General features: G+C 40.2%; 1 protein-coding gene across 5 annotated transcripts in view; it reads left to right on the top strand.

Moving 5' to 3' along the window:
• Positions 1 to 20,294, top strand: part of TNRC6B (trinucleotide repeat containing adaptor 6B) — a 123,869-nt gene extending 103,575 nt beyond the window's left edge. For 3 of the 5 annotated variants that reach the window (XM_054386936.1, XM_054386935.1, XM_054386939.1), the window contains 13 exons: positions 1,496 to 1,644; positions 5,122 to 5,247; positions 6,277 to 6,408; positions 6,902 to 7,000; positions 7,218 to 7,395; positions 7,756 to 7,890; positions 8,078 to 8,254; positions 13,080 to 13,226; positions 13,510 to 13,605; positions 16,042 to 16,266; positions 16,735 to 16,805; positions 18,572 to 18,711; positions 19,593 to 20,294. In XM_054386936.1, the coding sequence (XP_054242911.1) occupies positions 1,496 to 1,644; positions 5,122 to 5,247; positions 6,277 to 6,408; positions 6,902 to 7,000; positions 7,218 to 7,395; positions 7,756 to 7,890; positions 8,078 to 8,254; positions 13,080 to 13,226; positions 13,510 to 13,605; positions 16,042 to 16,266; positions 16,735 to 16,805; positions 18,572 to 18,711; positions 19,593 to 19,983 (2,066 nt within the window). In that variant the 3' untranslated portion in view covers positions 19,984 to 20,294. Of the gene's footprint in view, positions 1 to 1,495; positions 1,645 to 2,757; positions 2,929 to 5,121; positions 5,248 to 6,276; positions 6,409 to 6,901; positions 7,001 to 7,217; positions 7,396 to 7,755; positions 7,891 to 8,077; positions 8,255 to 13,079; positions 13,227 to 13,509; positions 13,606 to 16,041; positions 16,267 to 16,734; positions 16,806 to 18,571; positions 18,712 to 19,592 lie in introns of all 5 variants that reach the window. The other 2 variants (XM_054386934.1, XM_054386937.1) reach the window with 2 other exon arrangements.
• The last annotated feature ends 3,046 nt before the right edge of the window (positions 20,295 to 23,340 follow it).

The following is a 23,340-nucleotide window of genomic DNA, read 5'->3' as shown; positions in this document are numbered from 1 at the left end:
ACGTGTTGTTTTTTTTTTAACACTTCCAGGGATGGTGACTCCACCAACTCTCTTGGAAAACTATTCCAATTCTTGACCACTCTGCCAGTAAAGAAATTTTTCCCAATAGCATATCTAAACCTTCCCTGGCTTAGCTTGAGGTCATTGCCTCTTGTTCTATCACTTGGTACTAGGGAGAAGAGACCAACCCCCACCTCACTAGAACCTCCTTTCAGGTAGTTGTAGAGAGCAGTGAGGTCTCCCCTCATCCTCCTCTCCTCCAAACTAAACAATCACAGTTCCCAAAGCCACCTTTCGTAAGACAAATTCTCCATGCCCTTCCAGCTCTAGACAGGCTCCAGTAGTTCAATGTCCTTGTAGTGAGGTCCCCAAATCTGAACCCAGTATTTGAGGTGTGGCCTCACCAGTGCTGAGTACAAGGGCACAATCACTTCCCTATTCCTGCAGGCCACCCTATTCCTCATACAGGCTAGTGTTGGCCTGCTTGGCCACCTGAGCACACTGCTGGCTCATGTTCAGCCAACTGTCAACCAGCACCTCCCAGATCCTTTTCTGCTGGACAGGTTTCCAGCCACTCTGCCCTAAGCTTGTGGTGTTGCATGGGGTTGTTGCAGCCTAAATGCAGAGCCCAGCACTTGTCCTTGTTAAACATCATACAGTTGATCTTGTCCCATCAATCCAGCCTGTCCAGATCCCTTTGCAGAACCTTCCTACCTTCGAGCGGATCAACGCTCCCACCCAGTCTGGTGCACTCAATTACCTTGTTCAGGTCACTGGTGAAGATATTAAAGAGAAGTGACCCCAATACTGAGCTCTGAGGAACACGTTCTGTTGTGACTGGGTGCCAACTGGATTTAGCTCCATTCACCACCACTGTTTGGATCTGGCTATCCAGTTAGTTTTACCCAGCAAAGCATCCACCTATCTAAGCCATGAGCAGGCAGTTTCTCCAGGAAGATGCTGGTCAGGGGTTGGACTCAGTGATCTTAGAAGTCTTTTCCTACCAAAACAATTCTTGGAGACGTGATCTAGATCTAATTGCCTGTGTGGTTTTGTAGTTTGAGAAATTCATTCTCAATGCCAAACCCAATAAATGAATATATGGAGAACTTGAGTAGTGGTGTCTATGGATACTGAATGCATTGCAATAAATAACATTGTGAGTTGTGGAAGACATTGAGAACTATGAATAAATTATGATCAGTAGCTGAACTAGGCTGCTGCAGAAATGCATATGTTCATATTTGTACCTAAATTGTGAGGAAGTACTTCACACTGAACTCTGTAAATAGGCTTGTTCAGGCTTAGAAGTGGAGCTTCCTACTTAAATGGTTCTGCACTTCTAATGGCAACTGTATCTATGCTACATAGTAAGAGATCTAATTTATACCTTGATCTTAAAGATACTTTCTTTGGCTGTGAACCTGCTGTCATAAAACATGGTAGAATTTTTGTTGCACTAATTTTGTCATCTTTCCTTTTTTTTTTCTGACAGGTGGTCTCCCAGAGAAGAAGTTTGAGGTAGACAAACGAGCCATGAATCTTGGAGATTTCAATGACATGATGAGGAAGGATCGATCTGGGTTCCGTCCACCTAATTCCAAAGACATGGGAACCACAGATAGCGGGCCTTATTTTGAGAAGGTGAGGGAAGGATCTTTAGACAAATTATTACTAACTTCTATGTTTGAGGTTCCAGTTTTTACCCTACTCCTCTGGAAGTGCTTGGGCAAACTCAATGCACAAATATATGGGGGATTGTGTAGAATCAATGTGTATACAAAACTGAGGTGTCAGCTAAACTAAGTTTTCTAAGGGGAATGAAGCTAGAACGGACTGCTCTTACATGGACAGAAAGAAGTTCCTTTGTTTTTCTTGGAAGGGTAAGCTAGCAGTGAAATTCATTATAGGTTTAATTTTTATTCTTTTGGCTACTGACTAGAATCAACTATTATAAAAAGTAGGCTTAGATCTAAGTAAACCTAAGTAATCACAGTCTTCGAATTTTTTCTGCTTTCATGTCTGTCACTTACTGGAAACACCCTTTCTAAATTCTGTAACCTCTTGTGCTGTATGTCCTGTAGTGCAGGCTGCTGTATGACATCTGTTTCTCTGTGACATCTGTTCTGTGTTGTAGTAGTGTTTCTTTCACATTCTTGCCTGTTTTAAATAGAAGCTTTCGCTGTTATTAGCAACTAATAATTGCCTCACATTATGAATTGGAAGGTGTCCAATAGAGTGAGAATGCTTTGGTGGGGGATTTCATATGGTCAATAGAATGTAAAATGGAAAAGAAATTTGATTTAAAAGTTCTCAAGGTGCTAATGAATTTTTTTCAGCTCCTCCATTTTGTTGTAACAGGCCAAAAACCAGTTTTGTCCACTTACACTGGTGACCTAATTAATAAATACCAGTAGCAGAGCTAATGTGTTCCTTACAAATTATGTTTGCAAGTGTGTGCTAACATTAGGAATTCATTCAAGATGTATTGTTCTGTAGTAGTAACAGCCACTGTCAGAAATAAGCTTCATGAGAGCTAAAAACAGTCTTAAAAAGGAGCCTTTAGTAATTACTGATGATCTCCTTAGACCAAAATCCTAACTGTCAAGTGATCATTTGAGTCAGAAGTTTTGTCCTTGTAATTGCTCTTACAAATTAACTTTGCTTCTTCCTAGTCACTCACAGTCCCTCTTTCTCTCCTCTTGCATTCTGTTGCTTCACTAACCAACTCCTGCTGTTGGCTAACTGCTGCTTCAGCTGACTTTGCCTTTCTCCAATCAAGATGGGTGCCTTGGGGATGAGGCTCCCTGCTCTCCCTTCTCCCCTTCTCCCAGCTACAAGCTGTCTCCCTCTGGTTCCACACTATCCAACGTCGGCCTTGGGGCAATCGGCTCAGGGCTCAGTCCCCAAAACTTCGCTGCTAGACAAGTAAGCAGGCCACCTTATAAGATGTGTTTTTATAAGGCTGCAACCTGGGCTTAATCCCAGTTAGTTGGTTGCTTGCATTTGTTTTCCTACTAAATAAATTAATATTGTTAATGGAAATTGCAGCTATATTGGGGCATTGAGAATCCACTTTGGTATCTATTATCAAAATGTATTCCATCTGTTGGCCTCTTACTTCCTGAATCACAGTGCAGCAGCAGACAGATGTGCTTTTCAGAAGCCTTGAAGTTAGTGGCAGCCTTTGTATTTCAATAGGTGTTTCAAACCTGGTTAGAGGCTGTTGATTTGTCCCACCACTGAATTTTTCCAGACTCCATCTGATGACCTTTTATGTAGAAATGTGCCTTTTAAAAATTGCATTCATTTTGTGTTGTGCCTGTTCCCTTCTGCCTTCCCCAAAGAAAGGGTTCATTTAGCAGTCTTTAAAAAACTCTCAGGGTAGCAATATCTGTGTTGTGTGTGGGAGGGAATGGTGGGGAGGAAATGAAGTGGTTAACTGTAGTTTGGAAGAAATTCTGGCTGTTACATTTAGCATTATGCTGGAAGAAAATGTTTCAGGAATACTGGTAAATGAAAGACTGGAATTTTAGTATTGCAACTGGACACTAGCTTATGTAGTCATGTGCCTAATGTGATGGTGTTTCTTTATGTTGTCTTTCTGTTTCCCTGTGACACTATCAGTGTGGAATATCAGGTTAAGTCCCAGATTTGCAGGCATGTTCTTGAATTTGGTGTGCAGAACTTCCTTGAGCTTTAGGGAGGGATAAAATTGTAGCTGCAGGTTGAAGCCTCTCAAAACCTTTAGTGTAGTTTGACCCCAGTCAGTTCTTTGCAGAATAAAAGCTTTTGTCTCCTTGCCCTTGAGTTGTAGAAGGTGGTATGTAAAGCAGGTAAAACGGGATGCAGATGAATGAGATAATCCGTAACGCTGCCAGTGTAGAGGCAGGGTAACAGACTTCCATTTTAGAAAAGGATGGTGGAGGTTGCACTGTATTACGGTAGAAGGGAGTAACAGTTTATGAAATCTGGGTATATAAGGGAAGGAAAGTTTTTTGGGTTTTTTTTTTTGAGAAGGCCTGCACAGTCTCAGTTTGGAAGAAGGGCTCTGTACAGCAGTATTGCAATGGAGAGGGAGAACAGAAAATGGTGGCTGAGGGATGGAAAATGCGCTGTTCAGAATTCCAGGTATCTGAGAATTACCAGTATCCTGATAATATAGCAGAAGATGTTTTTAGGGGCTTGAAAAGCTAGAATCATGGCACTTAAGGACCTTTTGGAGAATGAGCTTCAGCTTTTAGAAGCAACAGGATGCGACTGTTAGTGTAGGGGTCTGTCCATAACATTTCCTGTGGCTTTTGTTGAAAGATGTTACAAATAAAGACAGTCTGCTCAGAGGCTGAAATAGTGAAACATAATCATGAATTTCCGTTGGTTGTTTTCATTCATGCAGTAGGGTTTATTATCATGGATTTCGCTTACGAAACAGTGAATACATCTTACTGAGGAAGCACAAGCAGCAAGTATTCTTGTGTTACAGAATAAATCACTGGGAGGGAAAAAAAAGTCCAAACATTCTTTTGTCACTAGAAATTTTTCCCACTTTTCACTTCAGTGGAAAAGAAATGAAAATTATAACATCCCAATCCAGTATGCTGATGTTTTCACATTAGAAAGAAAATTGTAGAATAAGTTCTTAGAATTCTAGTTTCAGTTATTGTAAGGCAGGCCTGTAGAGGAAATAATAGGCTTATGAATGATAATTCAGCAATCTACTCAGAAAAAGTTCACGACTTTTCTGAAATGATGGCCCTGAATTCTTGTTGCCACTGTCTTCCATACCATGCCAATAGAAAGTTCTTTTGAGCATGTTGTTCGTACTCCCAAGTTTTCATTTCCCAACATGTAAAGTGGAAAATGCAAAAACTTAGCTTTGTCCTGTGCTTTGAAATAAATGGATGAACATGACTGCGGAGGAGAGAGTACCTGCATCTTGAAAATGTAACAGAGCAGTTTTAATCCAGGTAGAATTTTACTAATTTAGGACAAACATCTTAGTAATTCGAAGGGTACTCTATTTAAATCAGTACTTGCCTCGTTGTTGTTGATATGTAGTTAATAGCATAGAAATCCATATCCTGAAAGATTCATCTTCTCACTACTGCTTTAATTTTATAGGGTGGCAATCATGGTTTGTTTGGAAACAGCACAGCACAATCGAGGGGCATGCACACACCAGTGCAGCCACTAAATCCTTCCCCCAATATCCGGGCGCAAGTGCCTCCCCAATTTCTTTCTCCCCAGGTAAGGAATTTATAGTAAGTCGTTACTTGTAAAAATAGAGCTACAGCCTTCAGAGCAAATCATGGAGGTTACTTAAACATCTATTTTAGCCTTGACTGGATGTTAACAAATTGAAAACTTAGATAAGATAAAAAATTCAAACTTGGAGTGCAGCAGGATTAGCCTTTCTAATTCCAAGGTAGTTGATGGTAACTGCTTGCTAACAGTATTTTTAAACCTCAAAGTGGGTTCAGGAATCCTGTGTCTTGCATAAGCTTTTGTAAAGTATTTTAAAAACAAAAAAATAAGTCAAAGCTGTAAGGTTTTTTTTTTGAAGTGCAACAGGTTATTAATTTTTTTTTCAATCAGCCTTGTTCTTTGCTCCCTGCCCCCTGGAAGGAGAGGCCACATGAAGGGCTGTATGTTGCATTTACATTGCAGAGCTCTTAAGACCTCAGGGCTTCCAAATACAATCGGTTACTTTTTGCTTTGGACTTGGTGAAGACTTCTAAAGATTCTCTTGAATTGTAGTCGTGTAACTCTCAAATCATGCAGGGAGAAATTGGGTAATTCTTCTCCACTTACTCCTGTCTTTTGCTATAGCTTACTCAGCATACAAAGAGATTAATTCCTTCTGTGAGGCACTGTTTCTTTGCTCCAGTGACTGCCTGAATGCCTTTCTTTTCCCTTGTCAAGCAGTACATTTTTAATGTGATGATGCAGTACTGTGATTACTGGTTAGCTGCCTATATATCAGCATTTTAATTTAGTGCAGTCTCTAGCAACCGCCTGGTTGGGGGAGGAACCTTTGTGTGTGTGTCTGCATCTGCACATGTAATACTGTATATTGTCAATCAAGTGAGGTATTCACTCTGCTCAAGTCATAGATTGTGCATGTTTAAATGTGATGTGCTAATAAATCTGTCATGTCCTTCCCAGAACACCATTTAAGATTGGTGTCATACCCACTCCTTTATAAAAATGCTTCTACTTCATCATCTTTTCTAATAGCAGTGCATTTCTTAAGGATGTGTAACTGTTTCCATGCAGGTTTCGGCCTCCATGCTCAAACAGTTTCCCAACAGTGGCTTGAATCCTGGTCTTTTCAATATGGGCCCCCAGCTTTCTCCCCAGCAGATTGCCATGCTGAGCCAGCTTCCACAGATTCCCCAGTTTCAATTAGTAAGTAGCTAGTAATCTTGTGACAGTTTATAAACTGTCTGCTGAGCTCTTTTTATGTTTGTTCTAATTCTGTGGGTTTTTTTCTACTGATCTTGTGTTATTTTTGTACAAGTATTCCCTGTTCATTGTAGAAGAAAATGCAGCCCTATTAGAGGGCAGCAGATAAACTAAACAGACCTGTGTAATTATGGTGGGTGTTGCAATAGGTTAATAATGACTTTCTACAGAAAGCAATTTGTTGTTTTTTAATGAGGTTTTCTTCAGATTCATAGTCACAGTGATTGTAATAAAGTAGGTTGCAGTAATACTGTTGCATGATGTTAAGTTAAAAACAAGTGAAGGATGTGTTATTTTTTGAATGCATTCATTGTTATTTTGAGTGTGTGGAATGAGAAACAATTTACATAAGTTCTGACCAAAGCATATCCTAGTAACTAGCCTCATTTGATGAGCTCTGTAATTTTTACTCTTCCCATCCCACCTTGTCTTGTAGGCATGTCAGCTCCTCCTGCAGCAGCAGCAGCAGCAGCAACAGCTGTTACAGAGCCAGAGGAAGTTAAACCAAGCTGTGCGACAGCAGCAGGAGCAACAGGTGTGGCTCTTCTTTCGTCATTTGTGTAATGTGTAAGCTGTGTTAGGAAAATGCCCTCTGCAGCAAAGATAACATTAGCTTCAGTAACATCCATCTGCTTTCTTCAGCCTGCATGCTCTTCAGAGCATGAGGTCCTTTAGATCATTTTCAAGTCATCATGTCTTCATGTTTAGTGGAATTCTGTTACAGTATAGGATGTATTTTTTGTTTTTGTTAGCAGATTGCTCGTATGGTGAGTGTTCTCCAGCAGCAGCAGCAGAGGCAGCCTGGCATGAAGCATTCACCATCCCACCCTGTTGGGCCTAAGCCACATTTAGACAGCATGGTACCCAATCCTTTGAATGTGGGTCTCTCAGATTTACAGACCAAAGGGCAAATACCTGGATACGGTTCAGGTAAGTTCTGTGTAGAAGGAGATTTGGGGTGTTGCCTATAGTTACCATATTGGCCAGTTATGTCTGGGTCCAGAAGTGAGTAATTTCTGTGTAAGCATTAGAGGTTGCATTTATCAACTCTTGATCAAATTGCATTATTTTCCATTACAGAGGAAGATAACAAACCTAACAGTGAAGCGTATCTTGGTGGCGTACTGCCCTAACAAGCTTATTTGAAAGTTACCTCTTGAACGTTTAACTTGCTACTGTTGATTTTTGGTTTTTTATCTTGATTTTTTTAATCTTTCTTATCACAAATTACTCACTGAAGATGTTTAAACTAAAAAGAGCCATAACAGTGGAGTTCTGTTTGTTTCACAGGCTTTGGTTCAAGTGGCATGGACTATGGCATGGTGGGAGGAAAAGAGGCTGGAACAGAATCCCGCTTTAAGCAGTGGACTATGATGGAAGGGCTGCCCTCTGTGGCTTCACAAGATGCCAATATCCACAAAAATGGTGAGAAGGGGACTGGCTGTTTTGGCAATGCCCTTGCAGTAGCTCTTGCTATTGGTAAAACTATGCTTCAAGTCAGTGAATGTCTTACCTCACCAGTATGCATATTAAATAGATTTTGGTTTAGCATAGCATATTCATAAAGCCCTCAACTTTTCCTGGGTGTAAATGTTTCCTTTTAATTCCTCAGGTGCAATAGTGCCCCCTGGAAAGGCTCGTGGAGGATCGCCCTACAACCAGTTTGATATAATTCAGGGCGACCCACTGGGTGGCCATGCAGGCCCTGCTGGTGATAGTTGGTTACCTGCCAAATCTCCACCAACGAACAAGATCGGAAGCAAATCCAGCAACGCCAGCTGGCCTCCAGGTATTAGACAAGGGCAGGGGTTATGTCCCAGATTTAGAGTAGATGTGCTGGCATCTTTCCTCATCATACTTTTTAAATAACCAGTCCAACAGAAATATTTGCTTGGCCTATCCTCTTTATTGTGCTGTTTTGTTTTGTTGTTTGTTTGGTTCATTTTTTTAATCTACATTAGAACATAAATGGTAACTTTGCAATAAGAAGTTGCTGGGCTGAATAGGCAGTAACTGCTGAATTGCCTGAATAGGCTTTGGTTTTTGTTAGGTGAACTCTTGCCTTCTGTACTTTGACTTCACACAAAAAATTTCATGAGAATACTGGTTCACAATAGCAGCTCCCTCTTCTTGCACTGATTCTTTAATTGTGTTGTATTAGGCTGACACAGGGTGTAAAAATTCTGATAGCATGGAATCAGAAAGCGGAAGAGGTGAAAGCTTATTTTTAATGATGGTGGGAATGGAAGTGTCTTGACCTTGTGTATTTTGTATAGCATGAACCTTTTTTTCTGGCAATTTCCAAATATATGACCTGTTGCAGACCGTGAGGGGTTTTGCTAGCAGTATCGGTACAATATGTATAAAATCTGTCTGTTGTGCTGTTGTGGTTTGCTTTGCTCTGTTTCAGTACTGCTCAGCAATCTTGTGGCTGGAGTAAAGTTTCTTACTTTTGGGATTACAGGCAGTAGCACGTTCTTTTAAGTCCTCTAGAGTTTCATTGGCAAAATTTTATCTTTTTGCTAGAAAACTCAAGTATCTGGGAAAAAAGAGTATTTGAACACAGACACACACATATAATTTTCTATATAGAACATTAAACACAGAGGAGTGTCACAGAATCACAGAATGGTAGGGGTTGAAAGGGACATCCAGAGATCCTCTTAACCCACAGTTTCCCCTGTTTAAGTACATCCTTGAAGTTACGTGGATTAATCAACAGTGCTACTGTTCAGCAAATGGTGGATGCTGCAATTTTAATTTTTTTTCTCTGCCTCAAAGACACTCATATTCCAGGAAAACATTACTGACTGCAAATCTCCTGCTGTGGATTCCCTCAAGCACAAAAAGTAAAGGTGCGAGTACCATCTCTTGGGTAATCCAGGAGCACAGACCTTGCATCAGAAAGCCTAGGAATCTGTGTGACAGATACAATCACAGGAAACCTACAAAAAGTAGTTAGAGCTTTTTTGCAGGAACCCTTCAGTGTCTAACTCTAGCAAGAAAATGTTTTGTGATGAGCTAAAAGAGTTCAAGAATTAGTTATCTCAAAAATATCTGCACAACCATAACATATAATCATAGAGTGGTTTGGATTGGAAGGGACCTTAAAGATCATCTACTTACAACCAAACCATGGGCAGGGATACCTTCTGCTAGACAAGGTAGCTCAAGGCCCCATCCAACCTTGCCTTGAACACTTCTGTGGAAAGGGGCATCCACAATTTTCCTAGGCAACCTGTTCCAGTATCTCACCCTCACTCTAAAAGAATGTCTTCCTTAATACCTAGTCTAAATTTTTCTTCTTCCATCTTAAAGCCATTATCCTTCGTCCTGTCACTACAAGCTCTTGATTTAAAAGTCCCATCTCATACCACTGACTGCTCTCTGTAGAAGTATATTATCATTACGTTTCTGCCAGCCTGGATGTTAAGTATGGACCTTCTTGAGGAGATGGAGTAATTTCTCATAATGTCAAAAGTGCCCCAACTCAGGCTTTTTTTCAGGACCTCTTGTAGACTCATCGTTACTGAACTTGTTTCTTCAGTCACCATTCCTCTATATAATACTGAGAAACACAGTCCTGCTTGCAACATTAGGAGAGGAATGTGAGGATCAGGTCTTTCATGTTTCTATGTTTTGAAGCAGCCACTGGCTCTGACATATTTCTTGGTACCAGAAGGCTATTCAGCTGCTCCCTGTCTTTTGTTGGTATCATAGAGCCTCCGTAGCGATGCCTGCAGTCTGAGTGTTGGTAATAAGCAGAATTATAGCTGTGGCTGACTACCTCACCACTGTGAGGGCATAGATGGAGTTCACAAAGTGAACATAAACCATTACGGGGGTCACCAGTACCATGCCTAATTCACTGTGGGAATGAGTAGCCCATGACAGACTGCAGATGTCTGTAGCAGATCATGAATTTCAGCCTGTGGCTTTTATGCAGTTATTGCTGTATTGCTAGACCTCTCTCATGACTACTGCCCAATAAATATCAGCCACTGAATCTGTCTCAACCTCTCTAGCTTATGATTTTCTCAAGAAGAAAAACTTAGCTGAAATCATGACCTACCTTATCAATACACTTGAGTTAAGACCAAAATGATTTTACACTGTAGGTCCATTTTTCTCTGCAAGTTTGAAGATGAAGCCCAGTGTCACTGGAGATAGGTATTTTTTTTTCTTCCTGGTATTGGAAAATAAATTAACAGAAACAAGAGAAAACCTCTTGAAATAGGTGTGGTTTTCCTCTAAATGAATACAGTGGTCACTCAGCATTCACCCTGACGGCACCTTTCACATTTTCCTCCTAAATGCCATCTGCTGCAGAAATTCTGCCGTTCAAGAAAGCAGTATTGTTCAGCACAAAGATAAATGAAGTGGTGCCCAATCAAACTGATATCACAGCTGGAGGTGAGAGCAAGTTTTACTGCGTTGGTGAGAACTATATCTTTTGGTTATGTCACAGGGACTTGCATACCTAGGTAATACTGGACTGTAGTTTTCTGTTTCAAGAGCAGTTCAGTCACATACTCAAGGCAAAGTGGCCTGGATGTGTCTGTCAGGATTTTTCTAATAATCTTATGCTTGAACATTTGGGGAGGACTTTTCAAATATCAGTGGAGAAATTACTTCATGTTTTCTTGACTATCTAAAACTAAAAGAGCATGTTTATAGGGAGAGTTGGTGAATGTGCATGTGACCCAAAGGATAGTTTGCCAATTTGTCAGTATGCTGATGAGTCAATGTATTTATATACAATACACCACCTGATTTTTGGAGTCTGGTTTGAATAGTCCTTAACTTTTTGACAAGAGCTTACTGTGCACTTAATTTTCAGTCTCACCAGATCTCAGAAATCTTTACAAAAGGCAAGACTTGGACTTTATCCTTTTGGGGATTTGGTTGTTTGTTGTGGGGGTTATTTGCTTGATTGTTTTTGCAAACCAGTCCTAATGTTCAAGTCCTAACCTGTGTTCATGGACTCAGAACAGAGATGATCTAAGCAAAAGATACTCCTATCTGTCAGAGGATTACAGTTTTTTGGCAGTAGCTGAGCAGATTCTTTCCTTGATACATTTCTTATTGGTCATACAGTTAGGAATGGTATCCTAGATTATTTTGTTAGGTTACTAAAGACAGAGATGTGACTGGAATTTACGAAACCAAGAATGGAGTGAACAAGAGAAATGCAGAACTGTAATTCTGTGAATCCTGCAACACCAAAACCGTGGTGCAAATGCTAGACAGTTTCACAATCAAGCAGATGCTAGCAGATAGAGGGTGTTTCTGATATCTTAGAAGCACCGAGTGCTTTGAGTGTGGGGGCAGTAGCCTATAGATAGTGGCCAGGTTTGTGTTGTGTCCCTGAAAGTTCTCTCCTGCCAGTTTTGGCAGAATAGTGGGCAGTATGGGCTGCAGTTCTGATCCAGTGGAGCATTTCTTAGGCATTCTCTGAGATTCTCCTGCCCCAGTGTATTGCCACAATCTAATACTGCCTTTGCTGTGCCTATTGTTTGAACTAGTTGTATTGCATTTTCTTCTGTATGTGTCTGTGAAGTTCAGTCTTGATTATGCTTCTTCATTACAAAAGTGATTGATTGACATGAAGCCTTCCATGCCAGATTCACCTTAGCTGTTTTTATTCTAGAGAGCATATCATGGATCCTACTTTCAACCATGGATTTTTAGTTCCACCCAAATATTCTGTTATTAATTACTTCAAATCTTGAATCTGCAAGGGATGAATCTGCCACTTTGGCATTCTTTTCACACTTAGCTAAATTGTCATGTAGTATCTGAAGCTTCTCTACTTGTTTTTGTTTGGCATTTGTTCCTTTCTTATTACTGCTTCCAAAACCGATCACAGCACTTTATTCATTGAACATCTGCTCAGTTACTAATCTTTCTTACAGTGACGAGTTGTTGTATTTTCATACTTCATATAACTCATCCTCTTATCTTAAATATCTGGCATGCCTGGAGCTGTAGTTGAAAGCAAACTAAAGCATGATAAAGATATTCCATCTCATTGTGAAGCATGAAGGATATCAATGGGTATATACATTGCTTTTGCCACAAAGCATCTCACCTTAGCATTACCTCAGTTTTGATAGGTAATGTGTAAAGCTTGTGTGTACCTGCGGTGTAAAGACAACATTTGACGTTTTACGAACTCGTAAGGTAGGTTGCATGCACAAAACGTGTGCAGGCTGCAGTTTTACAATGATGTGTTTCTTTAAAAACATGCACTGAGTTAAGGGTAAAACAAAGCCTTGAGTGAACGTAGTAAAGCAGGAGTCAACGGAATGTTGTGTGCACTTGCACCACTTTCAGTAGTTGACTTCAGTGGTAGTGTAGACTTGTATTCAGATGCTAAAGAAAGTGCCATGGGAGGAAATGTGAAATAGATTTTTAATTAAGAAAAGTCAGAGTGGTTTTGTGGGGCTTTTTTTGTTTGTCACTTTGAGTTTTTTCTTTTCTTTTTCTTTTTTTCTTCCCCTGAGGAACAACTTAGAAGACAATTATTTACTCTCCTAAAATATCTTAAACAATCACTTCCAGTAAATGACATTTCCCTGTTTGCATCGAATTCCTTTTCCTTCCTGTCCCAGAGTTCCAACCAGGAGTGCCATGGAAAGGTATACAAAACATTGACCCTGAATCTGACCCCTATGTGACCCCTGGAAGTGTGCTGGGGGGGACCGCCACATCTCCCATTGTAGATACTGACCACCAACTTCTGCGGGACACCACCACAGGTAAAAATGGTGAACAGTTGGTATCTGATGAATAATTAAATTATTTCATTTTAATTAAATAAGTAAATAATTAAAAGAAGTTATTCAGATACTTGAGACTATTCTGATGTTCTTGTCACAACAGTTTATTGCATTTGACTGAGAGAAGCTTTATGTCTATGCACTATGGCTGTGTATCCCATGACAGCTTGGCATTGGTATAAATCATGGCTCTCTTGAGGTTTAACAGTATTAGAGAAACTGTAAAATTTGCCTCGTCTTTCTCTTGTGTTCCCTTTGATAGGGTCTAATTCTTCCCTCAACACCTCGCTGCCTTCACCTGGTGCCTGGCCCTACAGTGCCTCTGACAATTCCTTCACCAACGTTCATAGCACTTCAGGTATGCAGGCTCCAAAACTTACTTGGACTAAGTTTTCTACTTAATAGTTTCTCATTCTTGTTCCTCTTTGAATATTTAGTCTTCCAGTAATTTCTAAGGAAGTTGAAATTTGTGTGGCTGGTCAGATATTTTCCTCCTGATGCTAAAATACTCTGTTGTAATTGCTTTAAAAACTAGACTAAGATCCTCTGCCCTTCCTCCTGGCCAAACAGAAAATTCTTGATGATACAAGTTGAAGAATAGGGTAGCAGTGAGAAATAGATACAAAAGGAAGGAGAAAAAATAACACCTGCACAGTCTAGCACGTGTTAGGAGTTTGGGGACTGTCACAATTTTTTTACACATACGTGCTCCTGTATGTGTGAGTTAAGCAGGTGAGTGGGTTTGCTCATTTTAACTCTAGAATATTGAAGTGCTGTGAAAGGAGCATTTTGCCTCACTTTTTATAACACTGATCATTCCCTGAAACCTAAGGAGAGAGAGAAGGCTTTTAAGTCTCTGGCTTGTAATGGTTGTCTGTAAATAGCAATTTAGATAGCTGCCTCTTATCCTTGATGAGTATATCTCCAAAGCTTTTTTGTGAAAAATGGTTTCTGCACACGTTTCTGAGTAGGATGCTGGGAATACTTGCTCCAAACAAACCATTTGAATTTAGAACTTAAAAATGCCAGATTTCTCTTGAGACATCATTGTCTTGACATCTACTTAAAACTGAAGAATTGTGCATAAATAGCAGAAGTGATGAACATAGCTGAGAACTGTGTTTGACCCAGACTGTTTTTTGCATCTTACTGTGTTCATGTTACCTCAGCATTCTCACAAGATGTATTGAAAATCCTTTATAGCCCTCAAGAAAAGCTGTGTTCCTACTGCCAGTTTGTGGAGTGACTTTGATTTGAAGGAGTATCCGTGTATGTAGCATTCCAACGACATAAAAAGATTTCTCTTTCATAGCCTAGGGAAAGGGGAGTGGCATGTATCAGTTTCCTGCCCTTGCTTAATTTTTGTCTAGCACATAAGAAAGATAATGAATGATTGAAGTGTTGTAGTTGAGCTGAGGAAACTAGACCACTGCCTGGCACACATAGTGTCTTCTGTTCCTCTTGTTAAACTACACACCAGCATTTGACAGCCAGAAAGTAGGTCATCTGAATTTTGGGAATTTAGAACCCACATATCTGTAAAACAAACTGAGCCTAATGAAAACAGGTTTTTAAGCATTTCCTGACACATTCATGTGTGAGTGCTTGAAACCTGTTTGCTATTGACAGTTACTCTGTCATGGGAAATACTGTAATTCACCTGTAAAATGAAACACTTTCAGTAAGTAAAAGCTTTATCGTCTTGATTCCCAAATGGGCTATTATATGAAACCCTGGCATATTGTAAACCTGAATTTTCCCCCTTTGTTTCCAGTAAGTCATTTACTATCTTTTGTTAGTGGATAGAGCCCAATGCCTGTATTTGCACACACACGTTCTCATTAAGGTAATTCATGACACAAGTGCCTTTTCCTCCAGAGTGACCTATCTCTGTTTCACTGGTTCTCATTACCGGACAAGGCAAAATAAATTTAGTTAAGCAGTTTTGACTTCTGGTTTGGGTTTTTTTTTGTGTGGTGTTTGTGAGTTTCTTTGTTTGTTGTTGTTTTTTTTCTGGGTGACAAATGTCCCATGGTGGCAGAAGATACAGGAGAATTTACAGTTGGTGGTCTTGAGGAAAGCTTGTTTAGGAAGAGCTCCCAAATATTCATTACCACCAATAGTGATGTTTTGGGGAGTGTGTTCATTTTTCTATTATTGAACTCTTACCCGTAAGAGTTCTTGAAGTGTTAGAGTTTTCCACTATTGGTCTTAACTTCTCCTGATAGGCATTTAGGTAATGCTTTCTAGTAAAAAAAAAAAAAGTGAATATGCACTGTCACACAACTAAATAATGTCTTTTATCTGTTACCATTGTGTCAACTCTGTATGAAATTTATAATTAATGAGAAAGCTTTGATTTTATAGGAGGACATCTTTAGGAGGTAGCATTAGCTTAGTGGAGCAAGAGTGGCAAATACTCATTTCATTTCTCTGCAAATTTTTGGCCTGAAGAAGGCTCAATTTCATTAAAGGTCAGTAGAGTCCAAACTTGTAAGAAGTTCTTAAATGTAGTGTGGACATAAGTTGCTGGTTCTTCTTATAAGTGATGGAATATACTGCAACCGATTACATGATCATAAATTGTGTAGGGTTTTTCTTTTCATCAGCTTATATTAAAAAAAAAAAAGGCAAAGATTAATTTACATCTAGGTTGGCTTTTTTGATAGGTTAAGTTTTGTTGTATGGTTCTGTGCTTTGTGTTTGTCTCCAATATAAATGCAGTCAGTTTACAGTAATAGTACAGTTGAACACTTAATTTTCTCTAATAAGTTGTATGTATTTAATCTAATAGCAAAATTCAGTGATTACAAATCAACATGGTCCCCGGATCCCATTGGACACAATCCCTCTCATCTCTCCAACAAGATGTGGAAAAACCATATTTCCTCAAGGAACACTACAGGGCTGCCCCGCCCACCTCCTGGCCTGACCAACCCCAAACCATCATCTCCATGGAACAGCACAGCACCCCGATCGGTCAGGGGTTGGGGGACACAGGACTCAAGGCTTGCCTCTGGTGAGAAGAATCAACTGATAGCACCATTGATCACACCTGAGGAGTGTACATTTTACAGCACTAATGGTTTGGAGGAAAGAAAATTGCGGTTGTCTAGTAAAAAGGCGGGGGGGGGAAGTTCCTTCTTGTGATGCAATTGGGTGATTGGGGTGGGTGGTGGCTGGAAATGGTGTGTGGAATCCTTGGTCTAGCTGCAGGGACTGAGTGAGGAGGGCCAAGAGAACACCCCTATGAAGGAGTACCTACTGCATGGGGATTTTCAAGGCTAGATGCCTTCTCTATGTGGGAGAGTGAAAAATAAATCTTGACATGAAATGCAAGAAGGATGTGGTTTTGTTGTTAGGACTAAGCTTTCATGTGTTACCAGGGCTGATAATGCTGAAGAACTTGAGATTGAAGACCTAGCTAAAGAAAAACATGGGCATTTATATAAAATCTGTCTTCATTGCTCTTTATTCTAATTTGCAGCATCTACTTGGAGTGATGGTGGCTCAGTTCGTCCTAGCTACTGGCTGGTTCTTCACAATCTCACTCCACAGGTATTGCCTCCAAGAAGTAGTTTGCTTTACTGAGATGTGGATTCTTCAGTTGTTTCTCTTTGAATAACAACCGAATCTGTCAGGATATTTAAGATGTGTTTCTACTAAATTGGGCTGGAGTCTTATTGTTTATCTCTTCACCTGACTTGAATATGTTCAGGTTTTGCTACATGATCATCATAACGTTTCTTTACCTAGAGTTTCAGAAACATTATTGGAACAGAAAGATTTTTCTTAGAAGCAAGGATAAGTTGGGTGACCATAATGTGGAATTGTTTGTAGCTGTTAAAGAGACTATTCTTCAGGATGTTGTCAATATGAAAGCTGGTGTAAGTGCCAGTTTGCACTTTGGTGTTTGAATAGTGAAACCACAGAAGTTTCCAGCACTCCTGCCAGAAACAGTCTAGTTAGATTATTCCTGCAAGTATCCTCGTAGCTTGCTTCCATTCAGAATGATGTCTGTGGAGATGATGGTTTCAGCGATATCAATTAGTCTGTATTCAAGATTTGGGAAAAGCCTATATGATTATCAGCAGTGCCCTGAGGTCTAGACAGTTTCCTGTTCAGCAGGATAATTTATCATGCTTCTAATGAAGTCTAAGAAAAGAGCAACATGATAGTTAAAACTAAGGTCTCCTTCCAGTCACTCAAACTGTCGAATTCTGCTCCTTTTGTAGAAAAAATTCTCCTCTTGAGGTGAAGGACACAGGAGTGGTATGAAGAAGAGGTGTTGTCTCCTTTGTGCAGAGTAGTTTATTACTGGTTTAGGAGTTGTTTAATGGATGACTGTATTTTGGAGGCATTTAAGTTAACAGAAACGAGAAAGAAGCAAATTATAGTTGTCTGTTCTATAGGAAATCTTGGGTTCACTGGGAGTCAATACACTAGAGAGAAGGAAGCATGAACGTTAAAGTGGATTCAGGGACAGGATCTTCATTTCAAGTTTCTCCATTTTAACTTTGTCTGTCTTTGTACCCACACACAACCTCCTTTCCTTTCATATGAGGTTCGATTATGTGAAAGAGGGGAAAGGGAGAAGGAAGAAGTAGCACTTCCTTAAGTATCTGCACATATGGATCCCATCCGTGTGTGCCATGTTCCTGTGGCATACCAGGAATGGAATCTGTGCAGAACACCTTGGAGAACAGCAGTTACTGGAGGTAAGTAGCAAGCTGTAACTGCTGCCAAAGGAATGTAGGCAACAACTGCTGTGAAAACATTAGTTCAGGAACATTGCTGGCTTTGGCAGAACGATCGCTGCCGGTTTCTGTGACTGCTTCATAAACCACAAAGACAAAAAAAAGCACCAAAATGAATTTACAAACCCCCTCGTTGTAGAGGTGGTATTTCCAGTTTTGCAAAAACTGGGTGATTTACATGCTGCTGAAAATGGGAGTGCTGGAGACTTAGGACAGTCTCAGTATATGTTCTGATGGCTGAGGATAGGGAGAAGTATATGTTATATACAATTACTGGAACACTTAAGGGTAGTGACAGTGTAAGAAATTCACTGAAAGCTGCGCTCAAGCTACAAGTGAACAGGAAAATAATTCAGATTACTCCATAAAGCAAAGTCGTTGTACTTGAGAAGTCAAGTCATGCTGATTCTGGTTTAAAAATTAAATCGTCATTGCTTACTCCTCAGTGCTTTCACCTGCTCTCCTTTATGAAAGCAAATTGTCTTTTAATAATCAAGATGAAGTCAGGATTGAAGTACATTTAGAGAAACAGTTACAAACTTCTCTTTTATCCTGGCTGTTCTTCAGATTGATGGGTCAACCTTGAGGACGATCTGCATGCAGCATGGCCCACTGCTGACATTCCATCTGAACCTGACCCAGGGCACCGCTCTTATCCGATACAACACCAAACAGGAGGCGGCCAAGGCCCAGACTGCACTGCACATGTAAGCAGTCCCTTTGTCTGTTCCTTATTACTGCATTACTCTGTGTGGTGTTATGCTTTCAAAACTCATTTCAGTTACCGTGGCTGGAAGGGAATCTTTCATTCATCAGCAGAGGAAGGAAGATGCTTTATATCTATGTTATCTTAATTGCTGTCACAAACTGACACACACAGAACTAAGATGATGTAAATAGGGTGGAATTGTGACCAGTATGCACCTTACTGTACAAATTTGAGCATTTTATAAAAGCTTGTGAACTGTATCAGATGAAGATCTCTTGTGTAATGCAGATGTGTGGGAATCTGCTATAGTTTTGAGATACACCTGAAATAACTTACTTAGAAAGCTGCAGATCTTAGATTTCCTGTTATTAAGCTTTTTGGAACTGACTGTGCTTCTGGTGCGTTTTGAAAATATGAGAAGTTTTGAGAAAAAAAATCTTTGGGGAGTGTAAGGGAGTGAAAAATTATGCTAAAGTTATCCTGAATTTCTCAGGCTTTTAACCTTTTCTTCCGCTGTTATGTTTGGAAGTTGGCACGTATGCATTTACCGTTTTATTTACACTGTGTAGGCGCTTTTATCGCTCTTGGTGTTGGTGATCAGGACCTTAGTTTAGAGAGGTTTTGTTGCAGACATAACAACTGAATGTTGTGGTAGGGGTGCTGGTTATTTATTTTGGAGGAGTTTTCGCCCCCATTTAAACTGGAAGTTCTTGTACTGTGAGTCAGTTTCACTGTCAGCCAGCTCATTTTCTGTTTGCTCCATTGTGACAATCTGGTATCTCCTCTGAATTGGGCACCTAATAGTGTTAGTTTTGTCTTATAAACCCCTTATATTCTGGCTCTTAATTGTATTTTCTTCCATTCGTTCTTGTGTTTTAGGTGTGTGTTGGGAAACACTACCATCCTGGCTGAGTTTGCCACAGACGAAGAGGTTAGTCGTTTTCTGGCACAAGCTCAGCCCCCTACACCTGCAGCAACTCCAAGTGCACCCACAGCAGGCTGGCAATCCCTGGAGACAGGACAGAACCAGACAGATCCAGTTGGACCTGCATTGAATCTCTTTGGTGGGTCAACAGGGCTTGGGCAGTGGAGCAGTGGTGGCGGCGGCAGCAGCAGTGGGGGTGATCTCACTGGCGCTTCATTGTGGGGGCCTCCAAACTATTCTTCAAGCTTGTGGGGGGTCCCGAGCGTAGAGGATCCACACAGAATGGGCAGCCCGGCTCCCTTACTACCTGGAGACCTTCTGGGAGGAGGGTCGGATTCAATCTGAACTTAGAACTTTCAACTCTGACCTCGTGACCTTTTTTGGAACAGCAGCAGCACTAACTTGACCTTCTCGTTTTTTTCAACTTGCAATAAATACATTTATAAAAGGAAAAAAGAAAACAGAGAGAGAAAAAAAGGTGGGTCATTGACAGACTGTCTGAGCACATAGTTGCCTCCCTTATATAACTTCAGTTTTTTCGTTTGGAATATGAATCCAAAAAGAGAACATATCACTCTTGAAATACTTGAATCATGAACGCCAACCTAGAAAGACAATGTGAAGCAAGTACACATACCATTTAAATTTAAACACAAAAAAAAAAATTAAAAAAATTAGTTTCTAGTTTTTCACTTTTTCATGTTATACGGAAGTTGTTGCTAAGAAACATATATACTGAAAAAATAGCTTTTTAACTTTGTTTGCACTGGGTGTGTTTCCGTCCTTAGGTCTACCATGTTGGGTTTGGGGTAGGGGAGGGGTTCATATGAAAGAGGGGTAGGGAGGGGAGGGGAAGACTTGACGGAGCCTCACTTTAAAAAAAAAAAAAGGTAAAAAAAAATTAAAAATCACAAAACCCACAAAAAAAAAACCAAAACAGAAAAAAAATTACAAACAAAACAAAAAAACCAACACTTTGTGATTGGCTGGTTGGTAAGTACCAGTGTGTTCTGGCACATGTAACTGCCCACGTGTGCTTGTTTCTGTGTGAGTGCGTGTGCACATGTTCCTGTGTGTGCATTTTTTCCTCTCTATATATAATCTTGAAACGCTGCAGTGCTGATGGTCTACGGGCTGGCTGGCCATCTGCGTGTCTTGATTCTGAAAACAAGACAGGCATGGTAGAGTCCCTGTGGCTGAAGCAGAATCCAGTTGGGCTGGATTATAATTTGTCCGTAGATCTTTTTTAAATTGATTTTTAGCAGGGTGCTATCTCAAGTCTGCAGATCATACTGAGTGGGTTGTTGCTTCCTAGCCCTTGTTCTAACTCTGTGGTAGAGCAGAACACTGCCATATCCAAAGGATTTGGTGAGGAGGGAGCCAATGTTGTCTTTTGAGTAGCAGTGTATTTATTTATTTATGTCTGCATGTGGGGTTTTTGTACGGAGTGAACCCTAGAATGTTTGTTATATAATGCAAGCCATTTTTTTTTCTTCCAACAAGGGGAAAAGAGGAGGAGGGAAGAGGACATTGCCATTTTTGTATGCCTGAGACAAACGTTCTTATCCAGTCTCTCGCAAGCTTCAGTACCTTTAAAACAAATGTTTCTTTTCTCCCCTAGTATAAATAGGCACCCATATTCGTTCTAGAGGAATCCATCAAAAGCTTGGAAGTCCAGCCCAACCAAATTAGCCTTTTAATTGTTTTACTGCTTGTATTAAAACTGACAAAAACTAAATGGTGTCAGCAAATCACTGGCTGGCCTGCCTCATCTCCTGAAAGCACATGCAGCTAACTCCTTTCTGCGTCCTTCATGGTGAGCGTTACCTGTGCCAGGCCTTGGTGTATTACAGCACCAGACCATCACTGACAGAAACGTTTACTTACGAATGTTCTTAAAACCAGTGTGTACTTCAAACGTTTCCTTTTGTTTCTCTGTGTTGTGTTTTTTCCTGTGTACGTGGTTTTGCTTAGGGAGGTATATAACTAGCAAAGACTTTTTTTAAAAGAGGAAAAAAGTATTGCACCTTTTTGTTTTTTTGTTTTTACTTTTTCTGTACTGTTGCTTTTTAATTTCTGTATTTAAGGAAAGGTTTGGGGTCTTTTTAGCATCAGTGTAGTAGTACTCTGGGCAGGATAGGGGTGACCTATAATCCACAGTGATAGCCAGTGTGTGCATGCATGTGTGTGCTGGGAACAAAACTTTAAAGACCTGTTTTTGTGGAAAGACTTGTAGCAAACTTGAAGGATCATCCCTTGACATAGTGGGAAGTCTTTCAGGGAGGGTGGGACTGGGAAAAGAGGGAAGAGAGATGCTGGTACTTTTTCCACAAGTGCTAGGACTTCCATGTGGTTGTGTCTAGCTGTCACACTGTCTAACAAAGTGCCGACATTCTGTACCAGCACTTATCTGTCCATTCCAGCCCTCAGCAGGAGCAGTGCTTAGGCTTTACTACCTGGCAGCAGGTGGGGGGGGATAGGGAAGTCTCTTTTTTCAGCATTTTCATTGAAGGATATGACAATGTCTAACACATTTAACTCTAAGCATGGGTTGGGTGGGGAGAAGTAAAAGCAGAATCAAGTAATGTAGGGGTATGTGTGAGTGTGCATCTGTGTGTGTGTGCCTGTGTGCTGGGGGTGGGAGGGAAGGGCTAGGGTGTTATGTGGCTTTTTTTAATTCGCCCTTTCTATGTGAACCCAGTGTCATAAGGAAGACTGACTGAGGGAAATGCTGCATATACACATGCCTGTAGATTTGTATGCAAAGTGTTACGTGACAAAAAGTACGAGTAGGTTTGTATTTGTTAACTGGAGTGTGCAGCATACTCTGGCCCCTTCTGAATATACTTTTCTATCATGTCTCCTCCTTCATCAATCCCACCATGCACGAAGAAACAAAACTCTTTTCCAGCTCCTGCTAGCTAGTGCCCCTTGCTTGCACACATCCATCAGCTTTGTTTCTGCTAGTCTCTGCTCAAAGACCAGCTGCACTCAGACACACAGAGCAGGTACTTTAAAGTCCTGTGCCAGCAGTTCTTCCTAGTGAAGCACCTTTGGCCCGAGGAAGCCAATATGCATTCTGTCACATGATTTGCTGTATACACGCTGGTTCGTTGCTGTGTTCCACCTTCACTTCTCTCTCCCAACCTGCCCTAAGGTCCCTTTTCCTGCACTTTGGGCTATTTGAGTTCATTGCGATACTACGGTGAAAGCCGGGTGCTAGAGCCCCTCTTGTTTACAAGACATAATGAGGGATTTGAAATATTTAAAAAGAAAAGCTAAATTGTTCTTCCATTGTAAGTTTAAAGGGAAAAAAATAAAATTAAAGCATACAAAAAAAAAAAAGACCAAAAAGTGCATATATATATTTTAGATGAAGACTAACTCTGGGAGCATTTAACAGTGTTTTTGTTTTTATTTTAACATTTTGTTTTCCTGCTTTAAATTTGCAAGCGTTCTCAGGAATTCTAGGGTAGGAAGCCAGTTTTTTGAAGATGGTTTATTTAACCTTATCCTAGATAGATGGCTGTTTCTTGTTGATAAACTTTTACAAGTTCCTGAATCTTCAAAATGTTTGAAAGTTTTTACTTTAAAAAAAAATGCTAAAAAAAAAAGAAATTAAAAAAAAAAGAAAAAAAAGTTCTCCAAATGTTACTGTCAAGTGAGGGATCAAGAATTTTAAAGACATAAAATTAAAATACA

This window comes from Indicator indicator, chromosome 14 (genome assembly GCF_027791375.1).
Source record: "Indicator indicator isolate 239-I01 chromosome 14, UM_Iind_1.1, whole genome shotgun sequence".
In the NCBI taxonomy this organism is placed as follows: domain Eukaryota; kingdom Metazoa; phylum Chordata; class Aves; order Piciformes; family Indicatoridae; genus Indicator; species Indicator indicator.
The sequence above is the reverse complement of the archived record's forward strand: the minus strand, read 5'-3'. Positions and strand labels throughout refer to the sequence as shown.